Source organism: Lontra canadensis, unplaced genomic scaffold (assembly GCF_010015895.1).
Source record: "Lontra canadensis isolate GAN:19392208 unplaced genomic scaffold, GSC_riverotter_1.0 scaffold16, whole genome shotgun sequence".
In the NCBI taxonomy this organism is placed as follows: Eukaryota; Metazoa; Chordata; class Mammalia; order Carnivora; family Mustelidae; genus Lontra; species Lontra canadensis.
In genome coordinates, this window is record NW_022631010.1 from 12,559,858 (window position 1) to 12,584,314 (window position 24,457).

The 24,457-nt window shown below is 39.7% G+C and overlaps 1 protein-coding gene across 1 annotated transcript; it reads left to right on the forward strand.

Moving 5' to 3' along the window:
- The first annotated feature begins 284 nt into the window (after positions 1 to 284).
- On the forward strand, positions 285 to 24,266 carry ANKEF1 (ankyrin repeat and EF-hand domain containing 1). Its single transcript, XM_032859179.1, has 10 exons — positions 285 to 555; positions 5,749 to 6,138; positions 10,711 to 10,910; positions 11,869 to 12,018; positions 13,048 to 13,171; positions 17,136 to 17,958; positions 19,884 to 20,110; positions 21,530 to 21,693; positions 22,969 to 23,106; positions 23,950 to 24,266. The coding sequence occupies exons 2-10, from the start codon at positions 5,793 to 5,795 to the stop codon at positions 24,106 to 24,108; spliced, it is 2,331 nt and encodes a 776-aa protein (XP_032715070.1). The 5' UTR covers positions 285 to 555; positions 5,749 to 5,792; the 3' UTR covers positions 24,109 to 24,266.
- Positions 24,267 to 24,457: the final 191 nt, after the last annotated feature.

Below are 24,457 nucleotides of genomic sequence, written 5' to 3' on the forward strand. Positions count from 1 at the left end.
CAGGGCGCGGGAGAAGAGGATGAAAGAAGGCAGGACTGTGCGGACGCCGGCGTCCGGCGCAAGACTTCCTCCACCCGCTGTGCTGGGAGTGCAGAGCCCTCCTCTAGCATCCCGGCCCGGCCCGCCACCTGGCGGGGACCTCGCCACCTGGCGGGGGCCGCGCAGCTGGCGGACAGTAGCTCCGCCCCGCCGCGCCCCCGAGCCGTTGCCCTGGCAGCGGGGCGGTGCGTGGCTGAAGCTCACAATCTGCCCTGTCTTGGAGGCTCCCACCCCGCCCCCTGCGCTCACCTGACAGCGGGCTTGCCCGCGGCGGACCAGAGGCCCATGGACACACGCACCCCCTCCCTGCTGCCCCGCGCGCCGCCTCGCCTGCTCTGCCCACGAAGACACCATTCAGGGCTGGGAGCCCAAGCCGCGCTGCGGGAGCCCAAGGTCGCGGCCGGGGCCCCAGCCAGGTGGCAGAGAACAAGGGCTGGGGCCGCAGAGCGCCCCCGCAGGCCGAGGCCCGTCGGTGCCTGATCATCCGCTGCTCCTGATCACCCCTAGGACCAAGAGGTGAGCTTGGCACTTTGCTCCCTGCCACCTGGCCCTTCCCTTGAAATTACTTCTTAACCGCCCCACTCCCCTCCGGATTTTTTGGAGACTTAAAACTGAAAGGGACAGGGGTGTCTGGGTGGCTCGGTGGGTTAAGCATCTGCCTCGGGCTCAGGCCCTGATCTCAGGGTCTTGGGATCGAGACCTGCATGGGGCTCCCTGCTCAGGGGAAAGTTTGCTTGTCCCTCTACCTCTGCCTTTCACCCCCTCTGGTACTCTCTCTGCCCTCTCTCTCTCAAATAAATAAGTAAAATCTTAAAAAAAAAAAAAAAGGCTGAAAGGGACAGTAAAACACACACACACAAACCAAAAGTACACCGTGGTTTATGGGGGAGTTGAAACCCAGGGAAATTTGGTTATAAATCAAATAGTAAGCCTGCATTGAGGGAATTTGCTAAATATTTTACTAGGATTACCTCATTTTCTCTTCACACTGGTCATCCCTATTTCACAGATAAAGAGGCTGAGGCACAAACCAGGTAGATAATATGTCCAGGTTCATGTAACCAGTTTGTATAAATGATGCAGAGTAGTATCACAAAACAACAACAGATTTCCCCACCTGCAATCCTACACTCTTTCCACTGTTCCAAGCGTGTCTCCTGCCATTCCTCTTTCTAGCAAATCACCCGGGTGTCACAGACTCCTTGGAGAAGTTGGTAAGTTCTATGGATCTTCCCTGTACCAGGGCCCACACACAGACACACACACACTGCAGATTGTCATATAATTTCAGAGGGTTCAGACCCAAACATGGACTTTGGGTCAAGAAATCCTGTTCTATTCCCAATCTTTTGAGACTGTCCATATAGATGATGAGATGGGGGTACACCAAGGTGGCTCCAGGGCCATACAGAGGTAATGTATACACGGTAGGGCATGTGTATATATGATGACATCCCTGCCCCCCGAAGACCAGAGATGCTACACAAGTTTTTGCAGAACCCAGAACTAGAGCATATTATGCTAAGTGAAATAAGTTTTTCAGAGAAAGACAAATACCCTATGACTTCACTCATGTAAGGAATTTAAGAAACAAAACAGGTGAATGTAAGGGAAGGGAAGGAAAAATAAAATAAGATTAAAACAGAGAGGGAGGCAAACCATAAGAGACTCTTACCTATAGGGAACAAACTGAGGGTTGCTGGGTGGGTGGGGAGATGGGGTAACTGGCTGATGGGCATTAAGGAGGGCACTTGTGGTAATGAGCATTGGGTGTTATATGCAAGTGATAAATCACTAAATTCTACCGCTGAACCTATTAAAAAAAAATAATGAAACTGAAGAACCCAGTACCAGAGGGCAGGACTTTTGTTGTTTCCTCCTGAGGGGGTGAGGCTCTTGGTCAATCTTGGCAGCAGGTCCTGAAGGACGGCACTGAGCGTGGCTCTCCCTACCCAGAGCCCCTCAGGGCTTCAGCCGGAAGAGTGCAAGCTGTAGAACCCGCGATGGACTCTGGAATTCACCCATGTAGCTCGGTGGGCGGACACCACGTGCTGCTAAGTCTTTGTCAGGGGTGGGTGCCTCAGAGACAGCCCTGAAGTCATTGATGAGGATGTCCCTGTTCGCACAAATGAGGGGACGGAGATTCGGGAGAGTCAATGAGCTATTTGGAAGCCCCAAATCCTATTCCGTGTACCTTGTGCCTCCGTAGGCGGTATGACACGGGCCCTAACTAGACGACGGCTGGCAATAGCAAGAGAAACCATAAACAGCTGCTAAAGTAAACATGACCACGACACGCAGCAGAGGCCAAGAGGGTGACTTGTGGGGCAGCTCAGGACTGAGTGGGAACCTAGTTACACACATGGCTCTAAGCAGCTGCGTTATCTGGTTTCCTAGTCCACCACATGTTATAAACAGATTAGAGGGGAAGAGAGGGGCCACAGCAAACAGGACATTAAAGCCACAGCAATGTGATGACTGATGCCTCAGTGGCAAAGGAGGAAGCAGGAAGTAAAAGCAACAGCCAGAAGAGTGGGAGGAAAAGGACGTAGCAGCAGCATGAATTCGACAGTGGTGGTCACTCTTCACCCTTGACATGCTCTCTTCCATGATGTCGCCCAGTCTCAGGCTGCCCTGTGGCCACCAAACTCCCGCACAGCTCTTCACAGGCCAGGCTCGGATCTCTCTCTTGAATTGTGTACCCGATTGCCTTGTGGATGCTGACTCAGCATGCCCAAAGCGTAACTGTCTACACTCTCTGACTAATCTGGACCACACCTTGAGCTCCCCATCTCAGACACAGGTAGCCAGTGGCTCAAGCCAGGAACCTGAGCATTTTCTTGGGTTCCTTCCACTTCTCAATCTTAAAACTTTCAGTCATCCTTTATCGAGCAACCACTGCTTGAATGCCTCGCGTGAGTTAAGTTCTGGGCGATGGATAAATAAAGGTCATTATAAAACTTCTGTTCCATGAAGGCTCTAGACTAGTGGGGAAGTCACATGACACATAAATTGGATATACCTGTACCTATAGATCTATAGAAATGTAATATACAGTGATGTTTCATTATGAGGAAAAGAAAGGGATGAAGTGACATGGTGGCAGCAGTTTGAATGGTGAGAAGGACCAACTGACCAATTCTGAGCCAAGGGAACCCCAGGCAGAGGGAACAAGAAGTTGCAGAGGCAGAAGGGTGCTTTTGTTCCATATATAGAAAGGGGGCCAGTGTGGCTGGAGATCACCTTATCAAGGGAGGCTGGAGTGAAGTAAGCTCAGAAGGGCAAAGAAAATGCTCTTCAAAGATCATCATGAGGTATTTGGATTTATTCTGATGACGACGAAAAGCAATTGAACTGCTTTAAAAGATAATTTGGAGAGAACTTTCTGAGGTGAATATCATGTCCTATATCCTAATAGGAGTTTGGGTTACATAGATGTGTGCGTTTGTCAAAACCCATGGAATGGTACACTTAAGACTTGTACATTTGATTATATATTCAAAAGACAAAAAGAAAAAGAAGCTGTAAGCAAATATTGAAATCCAGATATTATATGCTGGAATATGTCTGCAATTTACTTTGAAATGGATCAAAAAAGATGGATGAGTGGATAGACAGAGGGATGGATAGATGTGTGATAAAGCAAGTAAGGCATTCATGGTAAGATTTCAGTGGTAGATAGATACATGAGTGTTCAAGTTTTCTTTATGTTCAGAAATAGTTATGCTAAAATGTTGGGGGTGGAAGCTTGTCTGATCTACATTTTAGAAGATTTTTCTGGGGACTGAATAAAGAAGGGACTCTAGAGGGCTGCTGAAGAAGCAGTGAGACAACCTAGAGTCTGGGGCAAGGATTTGACCAAGGAGGGCACCACTGGCAGCTGATGTTGGGTTATATTCTGGGTTTGCTGATGAATTTAAAGAGTAGGGGATCTGCGGGAAAAGAAGGAATGAAGAATAATTTCTGGTATCTTCCTCCAAGTAGACTCATGGATGGGGATGGCATCATTCGAAGTGGGGAGAACTGGAGAAGGTCAGGGTTACATTTACATGCCTAGTAGAGGTCCATGTGAGAATGAAGAGTCAACAGGTAGAGACCTCACTTTGGACTCTGGGGAGAGCCAGAGATGGCTATATAAATTTGAGAATGAATGATCAGAAGCCTCAAATTGGGATGAAGGTCATGAGATGGGATGAGACCATCAGGGCATTGTGTGGGAATATAGAAGAGTCCTGAGGGCCAAGTCCTGGGCACTCCAACCCCTAGGCTTCTGACAGAAGAGGGGAGCCAGCAAAGGGGGGGATGAGGAGTGGGTGGTGATGTAGGAGAGGAGCAGGCAATGGAGATGGGGTTGCCTGGAGAGACACAGCTAAAGAGGAACAAGTGGGACTTGAGCCCCACTTGCTCCTCACCAGTGCTCCCCAGGGATGGTAGGCGAGGGAGCAGGTTTGTGGAGAAAAGGTGACACAGTTTCAGATTTTGCAATAAGATGGAATCCTTTCCATTGCAAACAACAGAAGCTCAGCTAACTAGCTCAGCTAACTAGCTTATGCTAAGTTAAGAGGGGTGGGGAGGGCATATTTACTCCTGCAGCCCCGAGCTCATGTTGCCCTAACATGTCGTGTGGAATCACTTAATTGGGAGGTGAATTCTGGCACAACTGAGTCCCAAGTTGTGGGACTTGAGACATTCATGGTACCCGGGGAGAGAGTTCACTCACACGGGCTAAGCCTCGGTCTCAGACCCATTCCTATCACAGGGGATAGAAGAGGCAGCCCCATCCAGAATTTGGGGGTGGGAGCTTGCTTGACCTCATCTGAGATACACTTTTAAATTTTTTTCTGAGGACTGACCAGAGAAGAGGAGTTAGGGGCCCATTGTGGAAGCAGTAAATCAAATTAGAAGTCTGGGCAATGATTTGTCATCAGATAGCAGGAATGGATGATCTGGAATGGATCCCCAGTATGACAGTGGGGTTCTTTTTCCAGAAAAAATGAGGAAAGAAAAGCAATCTGGGTATACCCAGCATGACCTATGACTCAATTCAAAAGATTGTTTTTCCATAAACAGTAAAGGAAAGATAAAATTACATATCAGAATGCTCATCACAATTTAACCGTGGGATTATTTATGAAAATAAATAATCAGCCATTTACCTATCTCATTCCCATGTGAGGTGACACGAATCATCCATCACATTTGGTATCTCACCAAGCCCAGTAGATTCCTGCTTGTAATGAGCACCTCAAGATTCTACACGTTCTTTGTAACTTTTGTTAACTGCTAAAACCTGTATGGTTTCTAGGTTAGGAAGGCATGCTGGTAAGATGCCATAGAGTGGGGAGCTCAAATTCTTACGTTAGCAATTTTGTTAGCCTTACCTTCTTCATGGATAAAATAGGGAGGCTGTGTCAAGCAAAGAGGGGTAAATGAAACAAATTAGGTTAATAAGAAAGTTCATTAGCAAGGCTGATATTAATTATGATGGAAGATTTGTTTTGAAATATTTTAGCTTTTTGCTAGCTGAATATTCTCTGTATTTATGTGTAATTTATACTTTTTGTGACATCAATTGCAATAAATTGTAGTAATAACATTTCGTGAGAAACAGCATCTCTTCTTAGGGAAGACTTAAAATTTTATTATTTATACCAGAATAAAGATGACCAAATTAACTTGGAGTTGTATGTTTCTGTTTTTGTGCTATAGTTTTTGTTTGGTCCAGAAAAGCATTTCCAAGAAGGTGGTCCAGTATGGCTTTAGCTGACAGGAGACTTGAGAACTTACAGATCTACAAAGTTCTTCAGTGTGTTCGGAACAAAGACACGAAGCAGATAGAAAAGCTGATCAGGCTGGGATACCCTGAACTGATCAATTTCACAGACCCCCTCAATGGAAACAGTGCTTTGCACTTGGCCTCGGTTTCCAATGACGCTGATATGGTCAGCTTTCTCCTTAGCCTTGGTGCTCACCCTGATGTGCAAGACAAGATGGGTTGTACTCCGACAATGAGGGCTGCAGAGCTGGGGCATGAATTGTCCATGGAAATATTAGCCAAGGCAAAGGCTGACATGACTATAGTTGATAATGAAGGAAAAGGTAAAAATCCCGACATTTTATCCAGTAGATGCAATTCACTCTATAGCCAGAAATCCGTAAAATTTACTGTTTTGCTTTCCAACTGTAGAAGTGAATTATTCCTAAGTTTAAGTGAAAAGCCATGTTCACTTCTGTACCTAAGGACACTGTGTCCCTATAATTTGAAAATGGTAGTAAGGTATATCTTAGGAAACAAGTTCTGAGAGATGTCTCCCTTAAAAAGAAGATTAAAGTTAGATTAATCTGTGTGTTGGTGATTTTTTTTCTAAATGGGGAGAGTTTTTAATGATATACACTGATATTAACATAGTCGTAATTATCAATTATAAAATATAAAAATCTTGTTTAGAACAAAAGGGGAGTATTTCTTATTCTTTTTTATACTTTAGAACCTCAAATAGTTCTGGACTTGGACTCCAAAAGGATTTTTCCCCTTCCAGTAACAGTCTGATGTAGAAAGGGGCTGCAGTGGGAACGGGAAAGGCTAAGGTGGATTCTAGCATAAAATCCGATTTTCTAGGGTCAGTTTAAATGTAGAAATATGACTTGAGAGTTGAGACATGGCATTTCCATCCTTTTTCAGGTGAGACAGCCCTACTTCTCCACTCTATTCTCCCTAATCACATCTCAGCACCATGTCTGGGAGCTTCTTGGCCCAAATAATTCAAGGTTCCAGAAGGACTTGACACAGCCCCATGAAAATCACCAAGAAAATTACCACCAGGCTTAATATAAATTGGTAGATTTAATCAGTTGTCCCAAGGAGTTGCTTCAAGTAAAGCCATTAACATCAGTCCCACATTGGAGAAATAAATCCCATTTTTTAGTGTTAATGTTTTCTGAGAAGAACAAAATCCATTTTTAAAATTCTCCCCAGACTTGGTTATTTGATAAGTGACTTTCTTAAAACAATAGGAGAGGACAAGGAAAGGAACAATTATTGAATTACTTAAAAGCACCACATAATGAGATGAACTTCAGAGGCATTCAGGGATCAAATGTGTTTTAAAACGTTAAATCCTGAAAAAGAAGAAGAAAAAAAAAAGGAAGCCTCTTAAAGTTCTATAGAATATTACTTCCCAGTGTGTGTTCCATGAACCACTGAATTGCTGGGATATTGATAAGCATTACATGCAAAATTGGTTCCACTGTCAAACTTGTTAGAGAACCATTGGATACAACAAATTGAGACATGTTGATTTCACATTTGTCAGACAGACTAAAGACAGTGACATTTTCCTTTTGTCTTTGACCCTTGAAATAGTTTTTCCTTGTGGTCACTTATATGGAGTTTTGTGAAATATATTTTGGGGAAACACTGTAGTGAAGAACAGTTTACCTTCTGGAGTTTGAACCAGAAATAGAAGTTTAAAAAAAAGTGAGAAATTTTATCATAAAAATCTAAAATTATAAAATTAAATCAACAATAGCAAATGCATTTTGCAACATATTTCCATTCTGTAGCAAATGCAACAGCCATCTGGTTAATATCTGAGTTCATTCAAATTAATATTAAGCCTGTCAACGTTCTGGGAGATCGAAGTATAAGAAAACAATCTGACCAATCACATAGGAAGAATTCAAAATATAAAATAAAGCTTGGAACAAACATAAATCATGTTGCATGCATGACCTTGTTAGTTCTGCCCCACAGATTCTTGATTCTTTCTAACCCATGGTGTGCTTATTGCACACCGCCAGCCCTGTCTTCCCACAGCAGTGAATGGAGCTAACCTTGCACAGCTCTCAGTTCGACTGCCACATGCCCAACTGCTTTGTTATTCCGCAGAAGTCTCTGCCATTAACATCCTATTTTCCAGCAGTTGATGAATCACTCACTGCACATTGGTCCTAAAGGACAAGCCAACGTTTTTATGGTTAAAATACTTACTGGATCATGAGAAAGATGTGGGACATACTCTAGGCTAAACTGTACTTTGAACAATTTTGTAGAACATGGAAAAGCTAACTCTCTAAGCCAGGAAACTCTTCCCTATATGTTGTCCTAGGGGATTAATTAGGGTCTGTCCATTCTGGAGAACAGATGGTGTCTATTCTCTTCAAGGGTTAAGCTGGACTAGCTCCCAATAGCACCCATTCCATTGGTTCTCCCATTTATAGGAATGTATACCCAGTCCGAAGTGCAGTATGCGAATTCTACAGTCTATCATCTTTGCCCTCTTTTGTTGCTTCAGTTTTAGAAGGTTGATTCATGTTCTTTGTGGCTTAGAGTTAGCCCAGATAGATTGTAGTTGTGAGTTGCACCTGCCATCATTATAAAATATCCACTTCCTAAGTAACTTAGGGACTTTTGTAATGAACTTGCCCTCACCTAGTGTTCTCAAGGTGGCATTGTTTGTTGTTATTTTGGCCCACTTTTGCCTGCTATGAATTGTTGTGTCTCTGATTTTCTATTTTAAACCATGTCCTTGGCCATCTTTCTGTTTTTAACTGTTCTGAGTAACCCTATTTTAGATGCATCTGTTTATATGAAATGTATTTAGATTTTGATTTTATATGAATAGTGGTTTTTATCTTAATGTTAGAATGTATCCAACTTATATTTATCTAGATGGCCCAAAAGTGTGGCCCCAGAACTGTCATTTATTTTATGAAATGAAGATATATTTAACATATATAAATATATAAATAAATACTTATAAAATATTTTCCTATATGGTCCATATGTTCTTTATTTTGGTGTGTGTGTGTGTGTGTGTGATATTTTCTAAGGTTAATGGTCTGCTTTTAGGTCTTTTTTTTGTTGTTGGAATGGTAGTTTTATTTACTGTTATTATTTACTTATTGGCTTTTAAAAATTGAGGTATAATTGACATCAACATTATATCAGTTTCAGGAGTACACATAATTTGATATTTGTATACACTGCAAAATGATCGCCAGAATAAGTCTAGTTAATACCCACCACCATATATAGTTACAAATTTTTATCTTTCTTCAGAATAGAACTGTTTTTGGATTTTTTTAATGGCAAGTTTGATAGCTTTTCATATACATAAACCTTTGTTTCTTGAATTAGCACTTTCCATGATATTCATTAATATTTTTCTATGGAAGAAGAGATTATTATAATAACTTTTGCACCCTTAAACTTACCTGGCCACTGCTTTTATATATGTACAACCAGCTTGGTAGATACAAAAAACTCGCATTTTCTTTCTCAAGTGATATTCTAAAGATCGTTTAGTTATTTTCTAGCATTGAATGGAGCAAAATCTGGAGGCCATCTTGATTTTTCCTCTTTAGAGAGGACTTGAATTGTTACCTAGATGCTCACAGGACATGTCCTCTACCTAGCTTTACCTAGGCACACCTTATTGATTGTTCTTAATCCATTTTTCCTAAGACCTCAGTATGCTTTTTTAATCCTTCAAATTCAGGTTTTCACTTCAAGAAAGTTTTCTTCTATTGTATCTCCATATTTTTTCTGTTCTACTTGGTGTTTTATTATTGAGCACCAATTACATATATGTTAGCTCTACTTTGCTTCTCAAGACCATTTCAGCTTCCATCACCTGTTACATTTTCCTTAGCTCTTTCAAGTTTTTCCTTCACATCCATGGTTTTTGTGCTGTCTTGCCTCCAGCTTCACTTTCCTTTCTTTGGTAGTTTTATTTTCCTCTATCATTCCTTCCCTAAACTCAGCTGGTTAAACTTCATCTTTTCCTTCTATTTGTCTTCTATTGTCCTAGAAGCCCTGCTTTTAGTCTTGATCCCTCTTTGCACTTGTTTTAGAAAAAAAAAAGTTTTATTTAACTTCCTTGCTGTCATAGAAATAGGACAGTCAGTAATTCTCACATAGTATCATTTTTTCTAGTGTGTACTTTTTGCCTAGCTTTTATTATCAGGTTTCTTCCTTTCGGTATCTGTATTTTTCATAGGTCCCATGCTAGTTTTTTGTTGTTGTTGTTGGTTACTGTTCCTCTTTGAATGAATCCTCTGTTTAGAGTGAGGTCATTACAGTCAGTTTGGAGTTGGACTGTTGTGTGCTCAGATTACAACACTACCCCTAATCTGTAGTTTATTTTTGACATGGATTATGTGGAGGGTTTGTATGTTTGAGGTCCTAGGTGGGGGGATTTCACATTTTCCTCTCTTCATTGGAACAAAACAAGTTGTCAAAAGGGCAGAGCAAATGTGCAATCTTGCACATTTCATCATTCAGTACCATCTGCTTTGTCACTCTGCAGTTTCAGAGGAGACACAGTAACCCATCACCAGCTCTACAACAGACACAGTCCTGCACGTGGGGTACAGACTGCAAGATGCCCAACACCCAAGCTTGACAGGGGCTCACAAATCAGCACTCAGATTCTTCTCTGAGCCAAGTCCTATCACATTTGGTTATGACTGTTTTCCAATTCTATCAGAGGTTGACTCTTGTTTTCCTGACTTGGTGTTTCAGCTGATTTCAAGAAGGCAAAGCAAGGCTCTGCCACATTCAACTAGCCAATTATGGTTTCCAAAATTGTTACTTTTTTCTTTGCTAACCAGTTCAAATATAGAGAGACTATTAATGAAGTACTCTTTGGGGATTCTATTTTTCTACAGGTATTCTGTTTTACTGCATTTTGCCTACTAAGCGGCATTATCGCTGCGCATTGATTGCCCTGGAACATGGCGCAGATGTCAACAACTCTACCTATGAAGGAAAACCAATATTTCTTAGAGCTTGTGAAGAAGCACATGATGTTAAAGACACGTGCCTGACATTTTTGGAAAAAGGAGCCAATCCGAATGCTATCAACTCAGTATGGCTATTCCTGGGATTATAAATATTCCTACCCCCCCCTTTTTTTTCCATTTATAGAGTTTTAGTAGTGCAATTTTTGCATTTAAATATGGTAAAATTATCCTGTCAGCTTATAGACTGTTCATTTCTATTCGAAATGCTTTATGATGATATACCCTCATTATCTTTATATTGCCATGATTTTACGGTTTATTTCCTAATTACGTTTGGAAAATTGGTATTTATTATGCATAACAGTAAAACATTAGAGAAAATAGAGAAGATATCACCAATGCCTAATAAAAATTTATCTTTTTTGGAAAGAAAATATGTAGTTGTACTATTTCCCTTATCCATTTTGCTCCCTCTCCAAATTTGGCCAATTTTATTGAGTTTTTTAAATTTTTTAAGAGGTATTTCAAGACAATAATTATCAATTTGTTTCTCATTAGAAAACACTTATAATCTAATTTTAACATATATTTTACTCTCTTTTTTTAAAATTTTATTTTTTATAAACATATATTTTTATCCCCAGGGGTACAGGTCTATGAATCTCCAGGTTTACACACTTCACAGCACTCACTATAGCACATACCCTCCCCAATGTCCATAACCCCACCCCCCAACACCCCTCCCCCCATCAACCCTCAGTTTGTTTTGTGAGATTAAGAGTCACTTATATATTTTACTCTCTTTTCTCCCCTTTTGCTCTACTTTCTTTGCAAAAGAAATTGCATTTTAGCATGATTTTTTCACAGGGACATAGTGTGACCTTGACTTTGATATTGGAATTCTCTACATTGATCCGCTGCACTGACTTCATTTTTCCCATTTGCTTCGTGGAACTAATAAAGATACAGAGAACTAGACCTGCCAGTGTGACTCTAAGATCAAATGGATTTAGAACATATGTATACCAAATGTGTTATTTAAGATGTCAAGCATAACCAGAATTTAATTTACTTCTCATCCAGTCCACAGGTCGAACCGCTTTAATGGAAGCATCAAGAGAAGGAGTGACAGAACTAGTTCGAGGGATATTGGAAAGAGGAGGTGAAGTGAATGCCTTTGACAATGAGAGAAAACAAGCTGCACATTTTGCTGCCCAAGGAGGCTTTTTTGATGTAATAATCTGCCTTTTGCTTTAAAATTTTTGCTCACCATTTCTCACTTTTTCCTCAAATTTTTAAATATCATACGGGTTACACTAAGAATTTATTCCATGTTACCATCTTGATGTCCCTAAATAATTCTAAAATTATATTTTTTATACCAAATACTATTTTTAAAGCCTTTTTCTAGCTCCTTATTCAGCTTTATCTACTTGCCCAGTTTATTCATCTAATAATATTAACAATGATTTTCTGTATTTTTAACTATGGCAATTTAAAAGTTTTGCCAACCAAGACTACTTTATTTTATACCTCCATTACATATTAGAACCTTCATAATACATACAGCGTGACCAAATTGTGGGGAGAACAATGTCAACATATTCTCATCTCCCTGATTTTTTTGTGTGCATCTAATGACTCACCTCAATTTTAAACTCTTCAGTATTCTGATTATCTGGATATAACAGCAAAGGGTATCTTATAGGTACAGTGATATTGCACAAATGAGATAGCTACCAATGCGCTCCTTTTTTTTTAAATTCTCAATTATATCTAGAATTTCTTTACTCAATTTTCTGAGCTTTAACAATTATCTTTGTTTTGGTCATTGAGTTTCTTCCTTGCAATGAAATTTACACCACAATAGAAGCCACATTTGGTAAAGAATGTGCCTCCCTGATGATATTTCTCATAGGCTGATGTTTTCTAGAATTATTGGAATTCACTAAGATGGCATGTCCCAGCTGAATATAGAATTTTCTAAACTCTAGATCAACACTATTTGATAGAATTTTTGGCAATGGTGGAAAAGTTTTAATAATATAGTATAATATAGTAGCCCATGTGGCTTTTGAGTATTTTAAATATGGCTAGTGAAACTAAAGAATTGGATTTTTAAAAATTGTTTTCTATTTAATTCAATTTAATTTAAAATAGCCGCATGTAGCCTAAGCAACTATGGAATAACAACGTTTAGGTGCCAGTCTTCATTCAATTAATGTACATTGCTATTCCTCTTTTCCTCTAAATATTTTGCAGATATTGAAGCTTCTTTTTGCTTACAACGGAGACATGGGGCTGATTGCAATGAACGGGAACACACCACTTCATTATGCTGCCATGGGTGGTTTTGCAGATTGCTGTAAATATATAGCTCAGCGAGGTAAAATTACCTAGCAATTTTATGCTTAAAGTATTTATGACTTACCCATGTTGTAGATGAGCAGGGAATCTGGGCCTATCACTTGTCAGTTGTTTATCTTTTTCAACAGCCAAACCTCAGTTATATATGTAGGAAAAAAAAAAAAAGAAAATCTTTTCTTACTCCACCTTCTGTCAAATCATGAATCTGAATTTAAAGTGATGAAAATATTCTCAAATATTTTTAGGTTATTAAAAATCTAAACAGGGTTGTTCATGGGCCAACTAATTATTAAAACGCTTATAGTTATTAAACTCCTTAAAAAAATGTTGACATCAATCTGAAAGATGAATACTGAAAACTACGTCTTTTAGTCTGAAATCTTAACTGTTTTATTAAAAAAAGTTCAATTATATCAAGTGTAAAGGGTAACTTTTATAAAGAACTTGAAGTTGTGGGAGAAATGTTTTTGGGAGAAATATGAAATAAAATGAAAATTTTCATGGAAAACTTGAAATGTAAGTAATATTTTAGGTTTTCCTATAACTTCTATGTAACTATTAACTTAGGAATATGAAGTATGTATATATAGCTTAATGTATTCCATAAAGGGAATATTAGCTAATTAAGTTTATGGACCAAATTGGTGTTAATTACATGCTGACTGGATGTACATTAGAAGTTTTTAATTTACGGCACCTGGGTAGCTAAGTCAGTTAGGTGTCTGCCTTCATCTCAGGTCATGATCTTGGGGTTCTGGGATCAAGCCCCATGTGGGGCTCCCTGCTCAGTGGGGAGCCTGCTTCTCCCTCTGTGTCTGCTCCTACCCCCACTCGTTGTCTGTCTTTCTCGCACACACAAATAAAATCTTTATTTAAAAAAGTTTTTAGGGGTGCCTGGGTGGCTCAGTGAGTTAAAGCCTCTGTCTTCGGCTCAGGTCATGATCCCCAGGGTCTTGGGATCGAGCCCCGCATTGGGCTCTCTGTTCAGCAGGGAGCCTGCTTCCTCCTCTCTCTCTGCCTGCCTCTCTGCCTACTTGTGATCTTTCTCTGTCAAATAAATAAATAAAATCTTTAAAAAAATAAAACAAAAAATAAAAAAAATTTCTAACTCTTCATCAGATCTGGAACTGCGTTACGCTGAATTTTATGGTAGTATTTTTTTTCCAGTTTAAAAAATAGGCAAAAACTTAGTGTCTGTTCTACAAGTTTAGAATAGAGCGGAGAATTTCAGAAGTCTCTGGGACCTAGAGATCCTGCATTGTGACCACTAATATAAATAAGACAAATGTGCCTATAAAACTAATAGTATGATAACCGATTCACTTCTACTTTTTATGAACTTATACAAGCTTGTGCTCTTTCCTTATCCCCCCAAATAATAAACACTTAACAAATAAAGGAAAATATATCAAATTCAATATATATCAAATGCAATATATCAAATGCCCCCATTAATTGTCTCATCAGTCTTGTTTTCAAATTTGTCACTAGCAGCAATTTATTCTGACATTTTTAACACTGTATATGTCTAAAAACTATGGATCTGCCCAGGTTAAGACAAGCTTCTACAACTCTAACACTTTGACCACTTTATTATTGGGACAAACATCACCAGACATCTACTCTGTCATTTATGCACTCTTGGGAGGAAGTCACAAAAAGCAAAGTGAGAAGCACATTTGGTCAGAGCTTGCCCAATGATGCCGAAAAGTATTACCGTCCTGGCAGAGTCATGAGCCTAGACGGTGTTTCCGAAACAAGGGTCTGAAAGCATTCTTTTTTTTTTTTTTTTTAATTAATTAGTCTGAAAGCATTCTAAATTCTGTAGCATGTTTCGAAGTACAACCACTTCACTGGATCTCAGGCGGGGGATCCAGTTCCATAGCGGAAGCGGGAGCAGTTACACGTCCAGCTTTTGAGTCTTCGATCTAAGGCAATCAGAGCAACAGACAATGCATTAGCCAAGAAATGCTCATTTCTAAGTCAACTCCCCGGGTTTAGTGTCTTCTGCACTTAAATTTGAAGGCTGGATTCCTTTGATACATTAAACTCTCTTCTTCATTGTTCTCCTCCCTTGCCCCTGGTCCTGCTGTGCTGGAGCAATTTGCAAGTCCTGTAAGCAGTGTGAGTACCTAATGCAGAGCAGCTGCTGGAAGCACCGCAGGAGGCTTCTCTTTCTCTTGGGCCTTTGGTGGCTGGTGCTCTGCGGCACATACCAGCTGTAAACTGAGTACCCTGGACCGCAGATCATACATCACAAAGAGAATGAATGGATCTTTGCTTTTACTAATTATAAGAAGGAGACCAAAAGTCCCAAGGCAAAAGGAGAAGAAAAAGGCCTTCAGATACTTAAGCTGGAATGTTGGAGTCTCCCCCCTGCACCCACCCCCCGCACGCACGCACACACACACACACACACACACACACACAGAGGTTTCTAACTAGGAGGAAACTAAGAGCTGAAGGAGACAAGATAAAACCACTTTAAAGTCCTTTGATCCTTGTGGGTGAATATAGAAGGAGTGGCTTGGGAGATGGTAGATAAACACCCAGACACCTTGAATCAGCAAAAGAGCTAAGTTAAAACAGCATTCTCAAAATTGCTCTGGAATTATGCTATTGAGAGCAGTCTCGGGTCCGCTTTTCAATAAGTCACTGCTCTTAAAACTGTTCAATATGGACATTTTAGAATTCTCATTATTGTAATACTTTTTCTGAGTTCTTCGACCACTAGTAAAATTATGAGTCTTAGTATGAAATTTTAAGTTCTGACAATGCCAAAGGAAGTATTAATCTTTAAAAGCACTGGTCATTCATTTTCTTTCTTTTTTTTTTTTTAAAGATTTTATTTATTTATTTGAAAGAGAGAAATCACAAGTAGGCAGAGAGAAAGGGAAATAGGATCCCCACTGAGCAGAGAGCTCGATGTGGGGCTCAATCCCAGGACCCTGAGGTCATGACCTGAGCCGAAGGCAGAGGCTTAACCCACTGAGCCACCCAGGCACCCCCTCATTTTCTTTTTGTCAAGGAATGAAACTATAAAGTATTGGAGGGGCATGCTGCTGCCTATACAACTTGGTTGCTAGACATACTGATTGAGTAGCAATCTTTTTGATTATGTGATATTGGCAAAGCAAGAGAAGAGCCTTCTAGATTCAGAACAGTAGAAAGAGCTGCTTCATCAGATTTACTGACATATGCAATGGATTTTTAATGTCTCAAAACACTTAGAGACAGAACAGCCTTTCCTAGGGACACTAAGTAGACTCCCCAGTGCACTCGGAGAAGTTTATTTATTTCAGGAATACTTAGGTATAATATTGGTGTCATCATTTTAAGGAAGGGTCCAAGAAGGCAAATGAATATTCATGCCTAATTTGCACAAGTATAATGCTGGAATCCTTTCAGATTTGATGAACAAATGACTTTGTCCTCTGTCAGGTTGTTCACATGACCTATCATCACAAAAAGATTGATATAAATTACGTTGATGCATGGAAAATACACATAAGTACAGCTTAAGATGGTATGCAGACTTGTCATAATCATTCCGACAGAAGCAGGTGTTCAGCATTCTGAGTTCCTAAGGGCCTCATAAGCTGTCTGAATCCAGCTTCTTTCCAAATTCAAATGCCACACTTATTCTTTTCCTGTTGGACAGGAAGTCTCCTGAGCAAGTATCCCAATATGAAATTTGTTTCAAGTGTCTGTAGGGATTCATGTCTTAATCCTTTAGTGGGCAGAGAATGTAAATTGGAAACATATTTCCCACAGAATTCACCAAAGTGAAACTCACAGAAAAAAAATTTCAGTTTAATTTTGTGATTATAAGAGCTAAATGTACTCATCACTCTATACAAATAATTTAGGGATAAACTTCTGACCAGTAGTTGGAACTATACATAACGGTTGCACGAATGTCTTCTGCAGAGCCAGGCAGATGCCTAGGCACTATTTCATAATGATGATGCTTCTTGTTTTAGGATGCGACCTGAAATGGAAGAACTTGGATCATAAAACGCCCAGGACTGTGGCCAAGGAAGGCGGCTTCAAAGCAGCAAGCAAAGAAATACGGCGGGCAGAGCGAGCCGCCAATAAACTGGCGAGGCCAGGAGCCAAAAATCCAAATCCACTCTGGGCCCTGAGACTTCACGACTGGTCGCTGGAACATGAGACATTCCTTCGGGAAGCATTTTCGTTTGTAGACAGAGGCGACGGGACAGTCAGCAAAGAGGACTTCGTGTTGACATTGGAGGAGAGGCAAGAATATGTGACCTCAGAACAGCTGGCTACCATAGCTCAGTATCACGAAAAAGTGCGGGGAGCTGGGGTCAACATTAATGATTTCTTTAAAGGAACCAAGTACTTGAGTAAGTCTTACGTCTTGGGATCCTATGGGCCTAAGAAGAAGAAAAAAGGGATGGCCAAAAAGCCAAAGAAAGGCAAGTTTGTCTTACCTCTCCCAATCTGCATTATTCCTGACCACGTGTTTCCCCACTGGGCCGACGGCGGGCCGCCCTATTACATGATTGAAACCTACAAGAATGTAACAGACAGCAGTCGGTTTAACCGAGACCAGCCACCGGAACATCCCATTCAGGATGACTCTGCTTGGTACATTGATGACCCACCGAAGGTATTTTCAAATATTAATTTCATCACCAAGGCAGGAGACCTGGCGTCTCTGAAAAAGGCGTTTGAATCAGGAATACCTGTGGATATGAAGGATAATTATTACAAAACGCCACTGATGACCGCGTGTGCCACTGGAAACATAGATGCCGTCAAGTTTCTTCTTGACAAAGGGTATGTTTTCTTGTTTCAGCATCCATTCAACTCCAGAATTTTAGGACAAAGAAAGTGCTTCATTCCTGACATCTAGATTACAGACAGATCGTGTATGGGAAAGTGGGTTAATGGGAACCTGGGAATGTATGCACAGAAAGATGGCTTGCCAATGACAACTAGGAACGAAGTTGCTTTACCTAGAGATTTATCAATGTGCGGTGGAGTCGCTTTTTATTTTATTTTAAATTAACGAAATAATTTTTTTGAACTATTTTTAAAAAGATTTTATTTTTTTATCTGAGAGAGAGATGATGAGCCAGGGAGAAGGGTAGAGGGAGAAGCAGACTACCTGCTAAGCAGGGAGCCCAGCAAAAGAGGTTTTTTTTTTTAGTAGTTTTTTGTTTGTTTGTTTTGGTTTTTTGTTTTTTTGATTCAGGTGTACAGGTCTGTGAAGATTTTTTTTTTTAATTGTGATAGGAACAGATAACATGATGTACCCTCTTAATAGATTATACGTGTACAGTAAAGTACAGTGTTAACTATAATCACAATATTGCACAGTAGATCTCTAGAACATATTCATTTTACCCATTGCTTTTTAATCTGTCTCCTGTGTGTGGGGATCCTAACAAATTCAAACAAGGGGGTCAGTGGTCATGATGACAAAGGGCATGTCTCTTTCCCTCCCCCAGAAGCATCAGTCTTTTCCTTGGTTCATTTATAAATATCTTTAAGATAACTGGGCATGACATTTTTAGTGAACTTCTAAAGCAACTACTCAGGTTTAATTCCTTCTTTTCCCAGAGCTGAATGAGCCGGCATAAGTTTCTTTTTTGTGTTCACTTTTCTCACTTTTATAATGGGGCTCTAATAAGACTCAGCTTGCAAATTTTTTTGAAGATTAAATGAATTAAAATATGTAAAGCACTTATTAGTAAAGCAATTCCATATTTCATAAAAAGGTACTATTATTATTACTATATTGGTCAAGGTCAAAGAAGCATTCAGATTTGTATATTATCAAGAGAGAATATAAAGCAATTAATGAGAATTTGAACTTTTGGACAGTGAAATCTTAAAAAGGACTAACATTTGGGGCTCCTGGGTGGCTCAGTTGGTTAAGCAGCTGCCTTTGGCTCAGGTCATAATTCTAGGGTCCTGGGATTGAGCCCCCCATGGGGCTCCTTACTCAGCAGAGAGCCTGCTTCTCTCTCTCCCTCTGCCTGCTGCTCTGCTTGCTTGTGCTCTCTCTCTCTCTCTCTGTCAAATAAATAAAATCTTAAAAAAATAAAAAGGACTAACATTTAAAATAATATGTTTTCATGCTTAGAACTTTAATAATGAAGGTGAATTTAAAAATCTATAACATGTAGAGAAAGTAGCTACAAAATGAAATAATAGGACTTTTTAAACTTCTTATCAGCTTTAACCTTCATTAGATCTATTTATACAATTTTCCTTAATTTTAAACTTTGCAAAAAGTGTAACCCCTGGGATCTAACTAAGTGCCTTTTTTTTTTTTTAAAGATTTTATTTATTGATTTGACAGAGAGAGATCACAAGTAGACAGAGAGGCAGGCAGAGAGAGAGAAGCAGGCTCCCTGCTGAGCAGAGAGCCCGATGCGGGACTCGATCCCAGGACCCTGAGATCATGACCTGAGCCAAAGGCAGCGGCTTAACCCACTGAGCCACCCAGGCGCCCACTAAGTGTCTTTTTAAAAACTAAACAAGATGTACATATATATGCAAAGAAATTAAGACTGTCGGATAATGCAACATGAGTCAAGAAAAATTATGGAATGGAGTTTAACTTTACTCGGAGCTTCCCTGGCTCACATTTGAACAACTTGGTAACACTAATATGAAATCTTGCTTTGCATTTCCAGGCTCTGGCATTTGGAACAACCCACATTTTCAGCTTATGCATCTATCTTATTTTATAGGGCTAACGTTAATGCAACAGATAATTTCCTGTGGACTCCGCTTCATTTTGCATGCCACGCAGGCCAACAAGACATCGTCGAGCTTCTTGTTAAAGCTGGAGCGACGATAGATGCAGTCTCCATCAACAACTCCACTCCTTTGTCTAGAGCCATCGAGAGCTGTCGACTGGATACCGTAAAGTACCTCCTTGATATCGGCGCTAAATTCCAGCTGGGAAATAGAAAAGGTGTGTGTACGCATGATCGGTGTTTAGGGTCAGAAGGGGAGAATTTATGTTAGATTCCCTTCTGATTCTCTTGTAAGACCACATTTCCTCACGAGTCGCTACTGCAGTTGCAAGCCCAAGTTGAATGTTCGGGAAGTTGGTTTTATACACAGTGCCTCTCAAATCACGGGTGTGAAAGGACCAGTTCTTTATGTTTGCAATCTGTCATGGATGGATACTTTTGTAAATATAGCAAAAAGTGATTTACTAGAAAATGAAGTGGGGAAATAAAATACAAGCATTTTTTTAAATCACTAGATTGAAGTGATGGAAAGTTTTATCAAATCCATCCAAAAATTTCTAAATGCTCACTCTTTTTTTAAAACTTTTTTTTCATGTATTTATTTGACAAACAGAGATCATAAATAGGCAGAGAGGCAGGCAGAGAGAGGAGGAAGCAGGCTCCCTGCTGAGCAGAGAGCCCTTTATGGGGCTAGATCCCAGGACCCTGGGATCATGACCTGAGCCAAAGGCAGAGGCTTTAACCCACTGAACCACCCAGGCTCCCTGTAAATGCTCACTCTTGATTTCTTGTTATTACACCATGGCCCAGGAAGCATTGCTTTGTGGGACTGTACCAGTTTTCAGACTATACTGTGGGTTATGACACTGTCATAACTACCACATCCCTAGGAAGTAGAATAATTTTAAAAGCTGTAGAAGTTGGATTCTTTATAAAGCTGAAAAAAATAATAATTCCTGAGTTAGAGGCTCTCTCTAGGAAATAAATGGGAGGGGCCCGTCATATGTCATAAAAATATAACCTGAAAAATAGCATTTGAGTAAGTGTTTGACCTCATTGATTGGAGGTGTCATTTTCTTACAGAGGAACCCATTGTTTCCTTTTGACTGGGGAGAGCACCAACTTTTCTGGCTGCTTCAGGCTTCCCCTGGGTCACTGGTAGTATTGTTCCAGGCCTGCCTGAGGATATTACAGGTGTCATAATACCCAGCCATTTGCATAGAGCACTGTGACACCAGCTTCCCCAGGCCTTTTTGATTATACCTCCTTGCTTAAGGGAAAGGGGAGGATAATGTAAAATTGTCACATGAAAGGAAATGTGTGCAAAGTGGGAAGAGAGCCATCAATCAAATACTCAAATGTAAATATTCTACCAAATTTCCTGTCAACTTCTTAAGAAACATGCTCAGAAAAACTAACAAGAAAATGGGTTGCCAGTAAATGGCACTTTACATTATGAGATTTCAGAGTTGGGCCCACCTTAGATGGTATCTGATCTGGCTCTGTGACCTTACATATAACCACTGGCTGTAGTAATCACCTTTACTGTCACATGCTGAGGGCTGGTGCGCTGAGGGTTTTCTGCATGGTTTCTTATCAGTCTGTTTATTACAACTCTGAATTTATATCTTGAGCAGGACATACTGCCATGGATATTGCAAAGGCGTATGCTGACTATAGAATAATTAGTCTGATTCAAGAAAAGCTGGATAACTTGCCAAAACCAGCAGAAAGTCAAAAACTGAAAGGCAAGCCCCTTCCTAAAGCGAAGACTGAAGGCCCTGACGTTAAGAAAGAGGAGGTAAGAAAAGTTCCATTGGTAACTGGAACTTAAAAACTTACTGGGGGTAGGGCAGCGTTACTATTTACATATTGTTACAATACAATATTATATATTGTTACACCACATGGATAAAATGATACACAAGCCATATTTTCAGCACTATTAAGCAACACTAAAAAAAAAATACCTAGCAAAGAAATTCCTATTAATGAAAAGTCTAAAATGTGCTCATTGCAGATAGAATCCATGTAAAAATCAAGTTGGCTCAGTCCAATATAATTAGAATGTTGAAAAAAGAACTGAGGTTGGATATGTATATATTTGGTTCTAAGTCATACATATTTGATGAGATGGCTCAGACAGGAAAGGAGGGAAAGAGGAATGAAGGCAAACCATGATTTGCCTTCATTCTTGTCTCATAATCTTTCATTTCCCACCATTTCCTCCTTCTAAGGAATTTTAATTGAATTTTAATTTTAATTCAAATTGAAATTTGAATTTTAATGACTACCACTGAACCCTGGGGATATCAAGCCACTTGGGACTTGGATATTCCACTTGGAATGACTCCAGAAAGTTTTAAAGGTGACGAGGTGATTGTTCCTGGTAATCTGGAATGATATAGGCAAAAGGTTGAGGTTTTTGCCTAGGCAGGTTATGGAGAGAACAAGACTTTGTCATTAGCAGGGAAGCCCGAGTGTATTTCTAAGGTAGAAGTTTCTTTTAGGGAAGCAAGAGGATCCCTAGAGATTCTTGGCAGACATAAAACTGGGATGAAATTCAAAAAGGAAAGGCTCTAATGTTATCAAATTGGAAAGTGTTGGAGAAATATGGGAGAAAAGAAGTGGAGAGGGTGAAAGGATTGTGAGAAACATGAAAGACAATAAACAGTAGAGAGTAATAAACATGGAAGACAAGAGTAAGGGGGTGGGGGCCAGAGGTTAAGGAAGACCAGTTGGCTAAGTTTCTACTACATACAACATTATCTTTTTAGTAGGATAATTTAATTCTTCTAATTAATCAATGGCCCTAGGTCAAGGATGGATATTCTGAAGACTTGTATGCTCTGTCTCTGATACTACTAATTAAGTAGAGTTAAACAAGGCAAACTAATTATCTTTCCCTGTCCAAAGTTATAATAATAATCCATTTCATTTCAAATTATAATTTGCATGGTAACATTTTTACTTTTTCTTGACTTCTGAGTAAGACATAGAACAGCAAATAATATTAGCAAGTATATATAGGTTTTTGCAATTAATAGGGTTAGTTTTTCTTTTGTTTCATTTCCAGGAACCGCTTTTATCTGTTTATACCATACCAACCATATCAGAGGAAAAGAAAATGCATAAGGATAATGTGGTTTATCTCAATTCTTTGATTACCAGTAGTTATACCAAGAAAGTGGATATCACATTTATTCCACGGAGGGTGAGTACTTTGGAAAGACCTTCATAACGTGGTATAAACTCATAGTATCATTTTCCAAATACTTTTTATGCAGAGCACCCAAACAAATATCCAAATATTATCTTTCATTGTTATAATTTGAAGGTGTCTTTTTGCTAGGTCCTACTGCTTTGACTCAGTAAGTCCAACTTGTTCAGCTTCCAATATCTAGTTTCCTCTGTTATTATTTCAATATTGACATTTTAATTTTCCTTGAAAAACTATCTTTTGGCCAACACCTTTCCCTATAGCCATTTGGTCACCAATGCTATAGGTACATTTTCTTGGTGCCTCTCAGACTCTAACCTTCCCCTTTGTACTCTAACTACCATTTCACTTGGGAGTTTCATATAAGCAACACTGAACTTACTCAGCAGCTGCCTAAAACATCCATAATTAGAGAGGTGGAGGCATTTTTGAAGTACAAAAGGGGTCTTGCCAATGCCCATCAAAGCATGCTAAATAAGAGACCACCAGCCTCCTCTTCTTTCTACTATGAAAATCATTTTCTCAGGACTTCCCTATTAGACATAAAGGTAGCAAACCCCAATGATCTTTTAACTCCCATCACTTCCCTGTTTTGACATGAACAACAGAGGATCATCAGAGGTCACTGAAAAGCATTCCAGCTGCCCAAATAGTCACCATCAGAAATAACAATGCCCATGTAACCATTGATGTTATGTAAGAGGAAAACATAAGTTAAAATAGATTTAGAAGTAGATTTGATAGTTTCGAATGAACTATACTGGGCATTGTCTGTATACTGCCATGTTTGCTGGCTTTCCTACTCATGCCGGCTCTGAATATTGTGGTTTATTTCAGATCTGGAGTCCTGAAGCCACAACAGCAGAGCTGATCAGGAAAAGGGAGCTTCAGCGAGAAAGGTTCACTTACGAGGTAGACTTTGAGGACTTCATGATGCCCTTTCAGAAGCACATCACAGAAAAAGCTAAAGCCTTGGAAGCCGCCCTCAAGATCTAACTCACAGCAATTACTTCTTGGGGTCAATGTTTCGAGGCCCAGGGATTCTACTACAGAGAAAGGTGTTATTTCCACCAAAGTCAAAGCAATCTGCAAATTAAGAATTTGTAACCAAATCTTTGTTTTTGATCTAACAACCATAAATATTCTGAACTATCTAGAAAGTGTGTATTTTATTTTGCAATGAATAACATATTCTGGGTAAACCCCCTAATATCTTCTTTAAGCATGAGTGGAATAAGTGGCATTTTGGTTATAAACATAACATTATTGTCAAAAAATTTACAGGATGTACATCATTATGCTTACTAAAGATATAATGCTGGTGGAAATTGATGAAGAGAATTTA

Excerpts from the sequence above, each read along its gene's own strand:
- ANKEF1 (XM_032859179.1), top strand. The coding sequence starts at position 5,793 with ATGGCTTTAGCTGACAGGAGACTTGAGAACTTACAGATCTACAAAGTT. Across the intron at positions 17,959-19,883 it reads AAGTTTCTTCTTGACAAAGG|GGCTAACGTTAATGCAACAG; the intron begins GTATGTTTTCTT and ends CTTATTTTATAG. Across the intron at positions 23,107-23,949 it reads TCACATTTATTCCACGGAGG|ATCTGGAGTCCTGAAGCCAC; the intron begins GTGAGTACTTTG and ends GGTTTATTTCAG.